The sequence below is a fragment of the Protomyctophum parallelum genome (assembly GCF_964188405.1).
Source record: "Protomyctophum parallelum genome assembly, chromosome: 15".
In the NCBI taxonomy this organism is placed as follows: Eukaryota; Metazoa; Chordata; class Actinopteri; order Myctophiformes; family Myctophidae; genus Protomyctophum; species Protomyctophum parallelum.
The window spans coordinates 34,689,885-34,705,841 of record NC_139710.1 but is presented as its reverse complement, the minus strand read 5'-3'; the positions used below and the strand labels follow the sequence as shown (position 1 = coordinate 34,705,841).

At 45.3% G+C, this 15,957-nt stretch overlaps 1 protein-coding gene across 1 annotated transcript in view; it reads right to left on the bottom strand.

Annotated features, from left to right (window-relative positions):
* The window catches only part of bmp2k (BMP2 inducible kinase), a 93,410-nt gene that overhangs the window by 36,853 nt on the left and 40,600 nt on the right, over window positions 1-15,957 (bottom strand). Inside the window, exons 2-6 of the mRNA XM_083783447.1 lie at window positions 12,775-12,893; window positions 5,825-5,930; window positions 4,730-4,872; window positions 2,871-2,992; window positions 742-823 (exon numbers count right to left, since the gene is read on the bottom strand). Of these exons, the coding sequence (XP_083639573.1) occupies window positions 742-823; window positions 2,871-2,992; window positions 4,730-4,872; window positions 5,825-5,930; window positions 12,775-12,893 (572 nt within the window). The remainder of the gene's footprint in view (window positions 1-741; window positions 824-2,870; window positions 2,993-4,729; window positions 4,873-5,824; window positions 5,931-12,774; window positions 12,894-15,957) is intronic.

Here is a 15,957-nt window from a genome sequence, read left to right as displayed (position 1 = left end):
GTAGCAATAATGTGACACTCATCCACATGTCCTGTGCACGGTGAGCTCTCTCTCTGGGCGGTTCAAATCACACCTATAGTAACGTACCGGATAGGATGGACCAGAGAGTGGCGACACTGGCGTTGACTCCCATTGTAAACAATGGAATGCGGGAAGTGCTCATTCTATCTCAATGGGATAGTTCCAATGTTTGGAACTATAGCCCAGAGGCGAGATCAAAGCGTGTCGCCACTCTCTTACTATTCCACTCGGGGATGGACAAAGTGGACTGTACACTGCCGTAATTGATCACTGCACAAAGTGCGCGCACGCACACGCACACGCACACACACACACACACACACACACACACACACACACACACACACACACAGCATTTGAATAAACGCTAACATGTCCACATAGACACAAGCATAGGTACCCTCACAAAAAAACATGCAGTAATCCTGGTCTCTAAACTGCCTCCCCCTGGCCACGCGCTACGTCCAACCAGGGAAACTCCCCCCTGTCAGGTGTAAAGGAGCCACTTGGACAGTCTCAGGCATGAAGGAAGCATGAGTTCAAGTCCGTTGCTCTACCCTTGTCCCCCATATATGGGGACTAGGTTGGTGGAGGGTGTGTAGAGCCCAGGATCACATTAGATAATTGACACACGGGTGAAAAATGGGGTACAAAATCGCAGGATAAAAAAAAGATATAAAATAAAAGACACAAGCATAGACACAAACAAGAGGACCTTACCCATATATCAGCCTTAGTGGTGATGGCCTTCCCTGCGTACACATTAATCATCTCTGGGGCACGATACGACAGCGTAGTGTACCTGAGCAAACAAAGAGACAAATGTTCAAATGAGCTTTACTGTCACAGATGTGAATAAAACACACGCATTCAAATAATAAACATGCGATGTGATCAAACTTTCCTTTTCCCAATGTGTTGTGAGCTTGTAACTTTTGTTGTGTTGCCTATAATGACATGCCCAAAATAGGCATGCCAGGTTGTAAATGGTAAATGGTAAATTTATATAGTGCCTTTATCCAAGGCGCTTTACATAGATTGTGCATTACATTCACCCATTCATACACACATTCATACACCGATGGCGGCGGAAACCATGCAAGGCACCAACCAGCACATCAGGAGCAATTAGGGGTTCAGTGTCTTGCTCAAGGACACTTCGACACCAACTCTGGGGGAGCCCACAGGGTTCAAACTGGCAACCTTGCGGTTACCATCCAGCCACTCTACCCCTGAGCCACCGCCGCCCCTAAGTGACGGAACCCCTATAAGTAACATTACCGGGAACCCCTTTTGGGGTATAGTTGTTGCCATCTACAGTATATAGCAATTTTTTTTTAACTTAGAATGCATTTTTAAGAATCGGCCTCAAGCCAGATATAAATGGGAGAATAATAACACTGCTACTCAATGCTACTTTAAGTCCACAAAAGCACCGTAGGTGTGTTAAATACCAACTGACACAAAACTAAGTGAGAGATAACGTTCTGCCCTGTGAAGACTGGGACCGTGCTGGGTCAATATAAGCCATAGTTTATTGAAGACTGGGACCATGCTGGGTCAATAAAGTCCAGTTTAGTGAAGACTGGGACCATGCTGGGTCAATATAAGCCATAGTTTAGTGAAGACTGGGACCATGCTGGGTCAATATAAGACATAGTTTAGTGGCCCAGGCCGTAGCGTAACGGTCTGGGCACCGGACTGGTAATCCAGTCGCAGTGTGCCGCGGGTTCGACTCCCGGACCCGACACGGCCTTTACTGCATGTCATCCCCCCATCTCTCTCCCGTTTCCTGTCAGCCTACTGTCTGTCCCTTCAAAAATCAATAAAAGGCGTAAGCCGCAAAAAAAAAAAAAAAAATGCTGGGTCAATATAAGCCATAGTTTAGTGAAGACTGGGACCATGCTGGGTCAATAAAGTCCAGTTTAGTGAAGACTGGGACCATGCTGGGTCAATATAAGACATAGTTTAGTGTAGATTGAGACCATGCTGGGTCAATATAAGCCATAGTTTAGTGTAGATTGGGACCATGCTGGGTCAATATAAGCCAAAGTTCTGCCCTGTGAAGATTGGGACCGTGCTGGGTCAATATAAGCCATAGTTTATGGGTTTATGAGCTGCCATGTAATGGCGATAAGGGCCATAATAGGAAGTTGAATCACTGGCTTCTGCAAATGTGGGGAAACAAATCACAACTCGGAACAACTCCAATCCCTGTGTAATACACCAGAGTATAACCTCAGTATTATACACGGATTTGTGCGATGATTTCAAAGTAAATCATTTAATTTGAACATTAACCTACTAATCCTATAAAAAATGGCAGCAGAAAAATATGTGTCGGATTATAATCGGCTCTGGAACACTTACAGTACATGAAAAGGAGGCTTACCCAAAAAGGTTTTTAAAGGACGGAACAAATGGAGCGTAAATAAAGGGCTACACTGGCCTACAGGCGAGCAGGACAGAACTGTGCAACGAACGGACATAGTTGGAACAACTGCAGATTGTTGGCAGCAAATAAGTCTATCATCTTGATCAGGTGCAGTTGGTCTTGTTGTTTAAAAATTGCACAAAGTAAAATCTGAAAAAAAATAACTTGTATCATATAATAGGGATGCACAATGAAATCGGTAGAGTATCTAAATCGGTATCGAATCGGTCTCAAAACAGAACGTTTTTTAAATTGAAAATGCAATAATGTCATATTGTTCAATATGGAAAAGATAGATTATGCAAAAATAATTGTGATCATCGCAAATACAATTGCGATTAGTCGATGATATGATAATTGTGTCACCCTCCAGGCACACACGTGCACCCACACACCCACGTGCACACACACTCACTTCTTGATCTCGTCCTCCACTGCGGTCACTCCGTCCTTGTGTGGCAGCAGCACCTTGTGTGTAGCGCTGCCAAAATCACACAGCACATAGTTCCCCTGGTCGTTAAGGAGGATGTTCTCCACCTGAGAAAGGAGAGGAGGGGAGGGGAGGGGAGGGGAGGGGAGGGGAGGGGAGGAGAGGAGAGGAGAGGAGAGGAGAGGAGAGGAGAGGAGAGGAGAGGAGAGGAGAGGAGAGGAGAGGAGAGGAGAGGAGAGGAGAGGAGAGGAGAGGAGAGGACTCATTTACAATACTGCTGACATGACAGAATGTCTCTGGTTTCCTGTCATCACTCGGCGTTTCCTTTTTAAATGACGCTTAATGACCTGAAGCAACGGAGGAGATTAAAGACGGACTCCTGTGGAGGGGACGTTGCTTTTGAAGTAACGTTCACCCAGCTATATTTCACCCATATATACTGTATTATTTCAGAGCGAACATATTTGCTTGATTTTTTGGGGTCTTTGACATGAAAATGTTTGAGAACTGACATAGAAACAGGGTTTTTCAGGATTTATACTATACAAGCATCACTGAAGTGACAATCACCCTTGAGTATAATATTGCAATTATACAACAGTTAGCCTACCCTTAAAACTAAGAAAATCGCTGGAAAAAAATATTTATTTTAATGACAGATGTAGTCACTGCGACCACAAATGTCCCAATAAACTAGCTAGCCACCGAGTTTGCTAGCGCTCTGGGAAAAACAGAGCAGCTGAATTCTTTGTTTTGATTAGGTGTGGAGTAGCCTCGGTACCGGGCTTTCATTTTTGTTGGTGCAAAAATTGAAAGCCTGGAGGAACGCATTGGCCGCTCTGGTCTAAAAGTGGGAGTCAACCCTTCCGGGTGGGCGTCGCTCCAAATGATGTGACGTAGCGCTGCACTAGGGGGGAGAGGAGGGGCCGGGGGTGACGGACAGATCGATGAGATCCAATCAGGGCGTGCGCAAATCTCAGCCGCGACCCGCCCCTCTAGACCAGAAACCCTAACACTAACACGTTAGCTCAGGCTAGGTGTGGAGTGGTGCTGGTTTGAACCACGGCTAGAAGGATGTTTCAAACAATCAGATTGCTTCCTCGAAACGACCCGTTGTATAATCTGTACTCTTTGTTTGTCACGGCAATAACTCCGACAGCAAACTTGGCAGACGAGCAGAGTTAAGCTCAGGAACGGTGCCATTCCTTTGCTGGATACATTTCTGTTGCCAAGCTAGCCCCATATGTTCCCTCTCCCTACGCTCATTCTGTAGCTCCGAGATGAGGTCACACACTGGGCCCCTCCCACCGCATTTCAGAAACGGCGCAAGTTTCCACAATACACGCTCCTTACCCTTTTCGGCACAATGAATCCAAAGCGTGAAGGGGCAGAAAGGGTTTACACAAATTCAACCTTAACAATGCCCAAGAAAATCCAACTAGCCATTTGAACAGAGCCTTTACGTCCCGTCTTTTGTCAGTCGGGGGTGGGCGGTGATATTACATATAATTTTTGGGGTCCTTGACATGAAATATTGAGCACCACTGATACAGAAACATGAGGTATTTCAGAAAAGAAGACATGAAAATGGTTAACCCATTTTGGGCGGGAACCCATTTTGGTGTTGGCATCATGTCGTGCTTTAGCTATTGAAAAATAGCAGATCTACAAGCTCATAGCGCGCCACCGAGTGGCGCGCTACGAGCTTGTAGGTCTGCTATTTTTGAAAAATCGAAGAGCGACTGACATTTTTTGAATCTGATCTCAGGTCAGAATGGGTTAATGGGTTAATTAGAGAGAACACAGGTGTTGCACGGGGATAGGGTGGGGGGGGGGGGGGTCACCTTGAGGTCGCGGTGGATGACCGGGGTCTTGCATTGGTGCAGGCGGGCCACGGCCTCACAGGTGTCACAGAAGATGTGGAGGACCTCCGCCTCGCTGAAGCCCACGTTCAGGCGCTGGTTCATCTGCTTCACCACCTGGCCCGCTGGGGGGGGGGGGGGGGGGCAGGAGAAGCAAAGGGTCATCTCCATGTTGACATTTTCTTTAGCAAAAGGCCGATAAACACACCTCAGAAGTCTATAGAGCGTCACAGTCCCTCCCCCTTTCAGAACGACGAGTGGCCCAGAAAATGATTCTCCATTCATTTTCTCCATAGGCTTTTCAAAACGTATTTATTTAAAGATCTTTTAAGCGTCGTACGAAGCCAACTCGAGTCGTGACAAATCATGACAACACACACAATTTTTCTTCTTTGTAATTATTTGTTTGGTCCAAAATATTGTGTGTTGTCATGATTTGTCACGACAAGAGTTGGCTTCGTACGACGCTTAAAAGGTCTTTAAATAAATACGTTTTGATCATTTCCTGGGCCACTCGTTCTGAAAGGGGGAGGGACTGCGATGCTCTATAGAGCATACATTAAAAAGGGTATCTTTGGAAAAACAAAGTCAGACAACACTGTCAGACACTCTTTATTGGGTCAACGTCGATTAGACCTTCATCAGTCTGTCCTGATGAAGGTTGTTGCATGCTGAAAATAGCCGATCTACAAGTTCGTAGATCGGCTATTTTCAGCGAGTGTAAAATCAGCCATTACGACGACGGCATCAAGACACCAAAAAATACATTTCAATATCTTGTGATATTTAGTCGACTAAAACTAGACTAACACCAAGACATTCTAGGTGACTACAATGTGACTAAAACTAATCTCAGGTCAGAATGGGTTAATGCCCTACAGCAGGGGTAGGGTTAGGGGTAGGGTGACCTTTACTTGCCAACCAGGGCCGGTCCTGAGCAATCTGGCACCCTAAGCAGGATTTTGTGCGGCGCCCCTACAGACAGACAGACAGACAGACAGACAAGCCCCTACAGACAGACAGACAAGCCCCTACAGACAGACAGACAGACAGACAGACAGACAGACAGACAGACACCTTTACAGTATTCCATGAGGATGAGGACCTCCCAGACGCTGTCTGACACGGCGTTGATGGTGGAGTCCAGGTAGCTGACGATGTTCTTGTGGCCCGACAGCTCTTTCTGGGGGAGAGGAGGAATACGATTATTACATGGCTTGGTTCGAATACTTAATTCTGATTGGTCAATCGCTGATAAAAAAAAGAAAAGAAGAAGCGCTACGTGGGTCCTTTGTTGTGGAGAAAACTGTAGACTAGGTGCTCTTTGGAGAGGGTTTCATATAAGCGTTGGTCGTGTTTTTAACCCTTTTTAATGTGAAATAAATGTTTTTTTCACTTCAACTGGACACAGTGGACAGAGCTGCCTTGGACCCTCTTCTAACCCATTCTGACTTGAGAATTAAAAAAAAATCTGTTCTGAAAAAGCTATGTTTCTATGTCAGTCGTTCTTCGATTTTTCAAAAATAGCAGATCTACAAGCTCGTAGCGCGCCACTCGGTGGCGCGCTACGAGCTTGTAGATCTGCTATTTTTCAATGGCTAAAGCATGACATAATGCTAACACCAAAAGGGGTTCCCGCCCAGAATGGGTTAAGTTCGCCACCTTTTACCTCCTTCCACAGTGACATTGACTTAAGGTGGTATATAACTTTTCAAGAAATCTTGTGCTTTGGTCAAATGGCTGAATTCAGCGGTGAGTTATGTCTTGATAACGGACCGCTCCGCGCTACAACAGACCGCTGCCTAATCAGACCCTCGGAGCACCAGCTGCGCGGCTGCACCCCGCTTGATTTAACCCATTCTGACCCGAGATCAGATTCAAAAAAATTGAAAATGACAGTTTTCTGAAAAAAGCTATGTTTCTGTGTCAGTCGTTCTTCGATTTTTCAAAAATAGCTAAAGGATAACGTAATGCCAACACCAAAAGGGGTCCCCGCCTAAAATGGGTTAATGCTGTTTCCAACATGACAGCCATGTAAACACACACACACACACACACTAGTGACACACAATGTCATTTACTACAGCTAAACATTGCTCTCAAAAATGTTTTTGAAAACATTTGAGCGAGAAAATAGACGAAGCCGTAAAACCCGAAAATTGATTCTATTTGATCAACTCACTTCCTTGTTTTCCGACAGTGCTGCAGCCCTGCAGCTGGCCATGCAGACGCAGCCAGCGCAAACTTATGGAATTATTTTTTTGTTGTTTGTGTTTTGGGTCAATTTATTAATTTATGTTGGGTAGCGATCTAATAAGCGGGATAATATCTGGCTAGGGGGTCATTGTCGGGAGATAATTCACCTTGGCTTCGCCTCAGTGGTTAAACTCCCTATAGGTGAATTATCTCCCAACATTGATCTAGGCAGATATTATCCCTTACGGCCAAGCTACACCAGGCAATTTTGCGCGCGTGCGTATGCGATTACTGCGAGCGATTACTGCGTGCGTACAGTGCGTTTGGATAGGACCAATATATGTCAATGATACCAGCTACACCAGACGCACGGTTACCGCGGGCCATCCTACGCGTGCTCTAAAAATAGGATCGGTTCAATTTTTTTTACGTGCGTATGCCCCCCTTCCGCGCGTATCTATATATCCTCCCGGAAGGTCCCGCACAAATCTGCCGCGCGCCACAGATCTGGTGTAGCCGGGGCATTTGGTTTACGCACGCGCGGTCCGCGTGTTTAGAGTAAACGCGCGAGAAAAGCCTGGTGTAGCTTGGCTGTTACTTAACTCCTGTTAACACTTAACGAAATGAAGATATTTGCGTTAAACATTCAACCTATTTATTTATGGAATTATGTATTACTTTTATGTTTTATTAACGGTAATGGTTACCATTATGGAACTGAAACGGGGGAATCGATTAGAACCGGAATCGACAAGATCCTAACGACATCCATCCATCCCGGCTACTGAACGGTTTCAAAAAGTGCACAAAATGACCGTAGTAGCATATCTCAAAAAGAGTGTGTGGTCGTGTGCGACATAATCTAAGTCTTCTGAAGCCAAATGATATCTCACAATGCGCGCACACACACACACACACACACACACACACACACACACACACACACACACACACACACACACACACACACACACACACACTATTATAGTGTAATTCTTCACTACGGCAGTTTTTTCCACACAGAAAGAAAGGGAACATTTAAGTGCTGCACATAAACCACACGCAGTCTGTCCTCTGACTTTAACCCTTCCTAGTTAAGCAGCGGTGGGCAACTGCTGAACGGCACAACAGGGACCTCAAGGACACTTAATTGCATATTTTGTCCCCAAAAGTCTTACTTTGCATTTTCAACATTAGCAGTCCCCCCTCCCCTATTCTGCAGTGTTTATTTAACTCTAAAAAGTGTACTGTATAGTGTACACATGATGATGGGTCCATTTGTACACATTGATTAGAAGTAGATTCGACGTGGAATATAGCTTCTTCCCTATGCACAACTTGCAGCGGACAATAATGTTCATCTCGTCTCAATCGCGGACATACTCAAAATAATGCGAATACTTCCAAGTATTGAATGTTATAACGCTTTGTTGTGCCGGTGTCTGTCTCCTCCACCTCCTCCATGCTTAGTTTGTTTACGTCTCTTCTCTCTAACAGTGCAGTCTAACGAGTTACACACACTAGTTTAGGTTGTTGTTCCGTGTTTGTTTAAGGCCCGCCCTTCTGCATACGATACTTCACACATACGTACCGACGAGTGTGCATCGTTTCCATATCCGTTCGAGTCTAGATCTAGAGCGGATCAGCAGCCTGCAAAGCAACTTGACCCCTATCCAGTCTACCATTATAAATAAACACTCAAACCCACAGTTCCACCAAGGCTCGTGAAAATAGTAATAATATTACTTTTGGAAAAAAGTCAATGTAATATTATTACTCAAAATGTGAAAGTAACTAGTTAAGTTACATATTACTGGAAAAAAGTCCATACCCCCCATACGACCTAACACCTGACCTACTGCACCCAGAACAACCTTCAGTCCATACCCCCCATATGACCTAACACCTGACCTACTGCACCCCAGAACAACCTTCAGTCCATACCCCCCATACGACCTAACACCTGACCTACTGCACCCAGAACAACCTTCAGTCCATACCCCCCATACGACCTAACACCTGACCTACTGCAACCCAGAACAACCTTCAGTCCATACCCCCCATACGACCTAACACCTGACCTACTGAACCCAGAACAACCTTCAGTCCATACCCCCCAAACGACCTAACACCTGACCTACTGAAACCAGAACAACCTTCAGTCCATACCCCCCCATACGACCTAACACCTGACCTACTGCACCCAGAACAACCTTCAGTCCATACCCCCCCATACGACCTAACACCTGACCTACTGCAACCCAGAACAACCTTCAGTCCATACCCCCCATACGACCTAACACCTGACCTACTGCAACCCAGAACAACCTTCAGTCCATACCCCCCATACGACCTAACACCTGACCTACTGCAAACCAGAACAACCTTCAGTCCATACCCCCCATACGACCTAACACCTGACCTACTGCAACCCAGAACAACCTTCAGTCCATACCCCCCAAACGACCTAACACCTGACCTACTGAAACCAGAACAACCTTCAGGCCATACCCCCCATAATACGACCTAACACCTGACCTACTGAAACCAGAACAACCTTCAGTCCATACCCCCCATAATACGACCTAACACCTGACCTACTGCACCCCAGAACAACCTTATGAAAACCTTCAGACATGGTTCAGAAGTGATAAAGGTTCCACAGTCTCGTCGAAAAAAGATGCACGCACTAAAGCAGCAAAGATTTGAGTTAAAAAACGTTCGCTCTGAAAGAATATATATTCAAAGATTTGCGCCACATTTTCAAGATTTTTTTCAAAAATAGCAGATCTACAAGCTCGTAGTGCGGCACTCGGTGCCGCTCTACGAGCTTGTAGATCTGCTATTTTTCAATAGCTAAATTAACAAGATGCATTAAAACACCAAAAGGGGTTCCCACACGACCTCCTCCTGAGCTATACTGCACCCAGAAAAACCCTCAGACATGGTGAAGAGAGATATGGTTTCACATTCTCGTCGGAAAAAGACGCACGCACTAAAATAACGGTGTAAATGCAGGTATTTTCCATTCACATTTTAACCCATTTGCCTTCAGAAGATTTATCCCATTCTGAGCGGGAACCCCTTTTGGTGTTTGGTGTTAAGCATTATGTTATGATTTAGCTATTGAAAAAATAGCTAAAATATTAGTCGATATTTAGTCGACTAAAACTAGACTAACACTAAAACATTTCAGGTGACTAAAATATGGTCATAAGTTTTATTCCAAAGACTATGACTAAAACTAAAATAGAAATGTGCTGCCAAAAACAACACTGGTCTGAATAAATGCTATATGGAGACCTGAAACGAAGCTAGAGTAGAAAATAAAATATAGCAATGTGTGCGTTTGTGTGTGTGCGCGTGCGTGTGTGTGTGTGTGCGTGCGTTCTTACTAGGCTGTGAAAAGCCAGCTGTAGCGGTTTCAGGGAACTGCTGTGTGTTGTGGAAACTGACACACCTAAAGGCGATGGTGCAACAGGCTAGATCTGTGTCAGTGGTTCAAGTCGGGTGTGTGTGTGTGTGTGTGTGTGTGTGTGTGTGTGTGTGTGTGTGTGTGTGTGTGTGTGTGTGTGTGGCGAGAGTTAGGCCTGCACACTCACAGTTCCAGCGAATCAGTCTGACACACACACACACACACACACACACACACACACACACAGAGAGAGAGAGAGAGAGACAGTAGGGTTAGGAGTTCAACAGATACATCTGTCCAAGCAGCAGATTAGTGGTAATTTAAGCATTTAGAATGAGGATGGGTCTCGGGACAATGCCGGGCTGTTATCCACAGGCAGCCACGTGAGTTCTCACTGGGCATGCGCTACGTTGTGATGCTTTTTTATATATATATTTATAATGATCCCACAATTTTCTAAACCATTTTTCACCCCTGTGTCAATTATCTAATCATGTGATCCTGGGCTCTACACACCCTCCACCAACCTGGGGAGAGCAACGGACATGAACTCATGCTTCCTTCATGCCTGAGTGTCCAAGTCGCTCCTTTTACACCTGACAGGGGGGAGTTTCCCTGGTCGGACGTAGCGCGTGGAAGGAACCAGTTCCTTTCCCCTCCATCAGGCGCCCGGGCTGGCCAGGGGGAGGCAGTTTAGAGACCAGTTCCTTTCCCCTCCATCAGGCGCCCCGGCTGGCCAGGGGGAGGCAGTTTACAGACCAGTTCCGTTCCCCTCCATCAGGCGCCCCGGCTGGCCAGGGGGAGGCAGTTTAGATACCAGTTCCTTTCCCCTCCATCAGGCGCCCCGGCTGGCCAGGGGGAGGCAGTTTAGAGACCAGTTCCATTCCCCTCCATCAGGCGCCCCGGCTGGCCAGGGGGAGGCGGTTTAGAGACCAGTTCCTTTCCCCTCCATCAGGCGCCCCTGCTGGCCAGGGGGAGTCAGTATAGAGACCAGTTCCTTTCCCCTCCATCAGGCGCCCCGGCTGGCCAGGGGGAGTCAGTATAGAGACCAGTTCCTTTCCCCTCCATCAGGCGCCCCGGCTGGCCAGGGGGTTGGCAGTTTAGAGACCAGGATTACTGCATGTGACGCGGAGGAGGAAACGCGCCGCCAGCGCCCACAACGTCCCCAGCGGGAATCGAACCCAGGACCTTCTAGCGTTGTGATGTTTCAATGACCGACGAGCCAGGCAGTGTTGTTTTCGTCGACTAAAACTAAAGACGAGAATTGTTCGTCGGCTACCTTTTTCTACTGACGAAAACTAAATGGAAACTAAATCAAAACTAAGCTATGATGACTAAAACTGAGACTAAATATACTGAAAATGTAGTCAACAAATATAAACTAGATCCAGTATAAGTCATTTTACACTTGGTTGCATGCTGACAATAGCTGATCTACAAGCTCACAGTGCGATGCGTTGTGAGCTTGTAGATCGGCTATTTGCAGCAAGTGTAAAAACATTCATTATGACAGCATCAAGGCCCGCCAAAATATATTTTTGTCGACTAAAATCTTATATTTAGTCGACTAAAACTTGCTAGGTGACTAATATAAAATGTCTTCTAAAATATTTCTATGTCAGTGGTTCTCAAACTATTACTATGGCAAGGAGCCCCAAAATTATATGTAATTGGCCGCAGACCCCCCATCTGAAAATATGTTGTTCCAGGGACCCCCCCCGAAAGCAAAGATTTGAGTTAAAAACGGTATTATATATTTTTTGTTGATGTTGGGAAGTCAAATTGTAAAAGGATTTTATTTTATTTTATTTACATTATTGTCAAATGTCATTTTTGAACGACATGCATGCTCACATTTATGCAATGTTTGCGCATCTCTCTCTCTCTCTCCCTCTCCCTCTCCCCCTCTCCCTCTCCCTCTCCCCTCCCCTCCTCCCTCCTCTCCTCTCCTCTCCTCTCCTCTCCTCTCCTCTCCTCTCCTCTCCTCTCCTCTCCTCTCCTCTCCTCTCCTCTCCTCTCCTCTCCTCTCCTCTCCTCTCCTCTCCTCTCCTCTCCTCTCCTCTCCTCTCTCCCCCCTCTCTCTCTCTCTCTCTCCTCTCTCTCTCTCTCCTCTCTCTCTCTCTCTCTCTCTCGACACACCCTGTCTCTCTGTCTGTCTGTCTGTCACACCCTGAGATGACAGCTGTCAGCAGAATGCATAGACTAAGAACGACAGCACATACACATTGAAGGGTGTCTACTTCAGCTCTGCATTTTTTTTGTTCCTTTGATCCCAGACAAAATACAGTTAATCGATCGTTAGGGTTATCAAAAATTGTCAAATATCAATCAATGAGTTATTGACTTATAATCAATAATCCCCATCCCTAATAATTGTATGCGTGTGTCATGGAGTCGTCCGTGTGCATGTATTTACCATGATGGTGATCTCTCTCTTGTAGATGTTCAGGTCCGGGACGTTGTTGACGTACATCCTCTTCAGGGCGCAGCGGACACCGCTGTGTGTGCGAGCCAGGAACACCACCGAAAACCCCCCTGGAAGACACAACACGGCAAGGTCGCTATAGGTTAGCGGGGCCTGCGAAAGAGCACGCAATGTAGCATGCAATGTAGCACGCAATGTAGCAACCGCTTTCAGCTTTCAGCACCAGGACAACACAGCAGGATGCTAGGTTAGCGGGGCCTACGAAAGAGCACGCAATGTAGCACGCAATGTAGCACGCAATGTAGCAACCGCTTTCAGATTTCAGCACCAGAACAGCACAGCAGGATGCTAGGTTAGCGGTAGCCTCGTGTAGCGATAGCGATACTAATATCACTGTGTGGTAGGGATGTCCCGATCACGTTTGTTTTGCTTCCGATCGGTTGCAACTCATTGCAACTGCCATTGGGGACAATGGTTGCATTGCTAGTTCAATGTTGCAACTTGCGAGGAGTTGCATTGCTGTAGACTGGCCTTTACAGCCTGTTTAATGGCAACAAGTTTCTGGAAAAGAAACTCAAGATTCCTAATCAACTACTACTGAGTCACAGGCATCAGTAGCCAGCAGGAACTGGGGATGGCAATGAAGGACCGGGAAGTATGGCGTGTTATTGTGAAATCCACAATCTCGACCACGGTCGAAAAATGATGATGACTACCGAGTAAGCTAGGCTTGTGGTTCAACTGGTGATGGGCTCAATATAGTTGTTCAAATTAATGCAAATGTAATATTCAGAATCAGAATTTCGGTTCCGTATCAATAATATCTATAACCCATTCTGAACGGGAACCCATTTTGGTGTTAGCATCATGTTATGCTTTAGCTATTGAAAAATAGCAGATCTACAAGCTCATACGAGCTTGTAGGTCTGCTATTTTTGAAAAATCGACTGACATTTTTGGAATCTGATCTCAGGTCAGAATGAGTTAATCAGACCAGTGTGTGTTCAGCGGAAACCTCGTATGAATCTGATCTCAGGTCAGAATTGGATAATCTGATCATGTATGTGAAGCCACACATCCGGAGAGCGGGGGAAACAAGTCCAGAACCAATTTCACGGCACAGTACAGTTGGAAAGAGCCATAAGTGAACAACATAGCCACTTCTGCCCTCATTAACAGACCTGGCTGCCAAACGGAGCGGCGAGCATCAAGGACCCATGGGCCAGAAGTAGAAAGACAGGAGGGCCAACAATGGTGCACTTTGTAGCCAAACAAAACCCAAAGTTCCCATAGGTCAGATGGAAAGAGGAGAAAAAGCATGGATTTGGTTTGGACATGAGCAGGGGAGGAGGAGGAGGAGGAGGAGGAGTGTAGCAGAAGTTATCAGATTAACTACGGCCCATGCAGGCACACCTTGGATTACAGAATTAAAAACACACATGTGGGCGAGCGGTTTACTGATACGCATCTGTAGCAGCCATCTAATGACACACACAGACGGGCCAGGCCTGCTCCAGCCTGTGGAGAAAGAGTCTGGTCGTGTCCCATCAGGTTACTGATCCTGGCTCCATGCTCATTAGAAAGCATCTTAACCACATTAACCCTGGCTTCCCGATGTTCCCAATAACATGTTCCCAAAACGTGTTTTCAAAATATGTTTTAAACATGTTCAAACGTAGCGAAAACGGAAGACACGTTGCGAGCTTGTAGATTTCGCTAGCTATATATTTGAAAGAAATATAAAATAGGGCAGCCTAATCGCTTTAGTTAAAAAAAGAAGTAGTAGAAGTTTCCTGTGTCAATTCATTGATAAGACATTTAAAAAAAAGAACTATTATATGCTTCTCACTAATTCGATCAATCCATTTAGACCAAAGTTCAATTCTACAAAATGCCTTCTAAATCCTGACAGTTTTCTGAAAAACCCATGTTTCTATGTCAGTCGTTCTCAAACAATTGCATGTCAAGGAGTCCGACCCCCCATCTGAAAATATGTTGTTCCAGGGACCCCCCAATAAGCAAAGATATGAGTTAAAAACTGTTCACTCTGAAAGAATATATTAACATTAACATATAACATTTGGGACACATTTTCACGATTTTTCAAAAAAATAACAGACCTACAAGCTCGTAGCGTGGCACTCGGCGCTGCGCTATGAGCTTGTAGATCTGCTATTTTTCCAATAGCTAAAGTACAACATGTTGCTTAAAACACCAAAAGAGGTTCCCGCCCAAAAATGGGTTAACCCAAATGAGGAAGACCAAGTGGGTTATTGGTTCTAAATGTGGTTTTGGATATGTTTGGTTTAATTGCCATGCAGCCTAGCTGGAGTTTAGCTCATGACCGGCTCAATGTCATCCCTCTTGACACACTGTAGCGGCTGATGTTACATCAGCGCATCTGCTGTTGACTCAGTGGAGTTTGGGGTCAGAGTTCAAATAAGGATGGAGTAAGTCAACCAACCACCGAGCGCATGACTGACTGACTCACTCCACCAAAACAACAGCACAGTATGTGGCAACACTGTACAAACTGTAAGTTATCAGTTATCAAAATGTTTGATGACGATGATGTTTATTACACTACAGCGTGTCTGGATTAACTAACGTTCTGCTATCTGGTAGACACATTGCAGCAATCAGCTTCTTCTCTGAACAATTTAGCCATTTAGATTTTAGACGCTCTTAATCCATTTTGGGGCGGGAACCCCTTTTGGTGTTTTAAGCATTAATTTAGCTATTGAAAAATAGCAGATCTACAAGCTCATAGCGCGGCACCGAGTGTCACGCGTGGAAATGCGGAACAAATCTTTGAATTAGGGCTGTCAATCGATTAAAATATTTAATCTGATTAATCGCATGATTGTCCATAGTTAACTGATTAATCGCAAATTAATCGCATATTTTTTATCCGTTCTAAATATACCTTAAATCAGTGGTCTTCGAGATTTTTCATATCAAGGTCCATTATTTATTCTGCATTTGAGCCACGGACCACCATTTGATGACATTTAGCCTTCCAGACCCAAAATAAAGAACTGTATTGATGTTGGCCAATGGTACCATTACGAGAGATAACAGGCCATGTTGATCAAAATAACATGTTTTCTAAGTTTTCTAATTGTGTAGACTTAAATTAACTTAAGTAATGCAGCTGTTTAACAATAATGAATG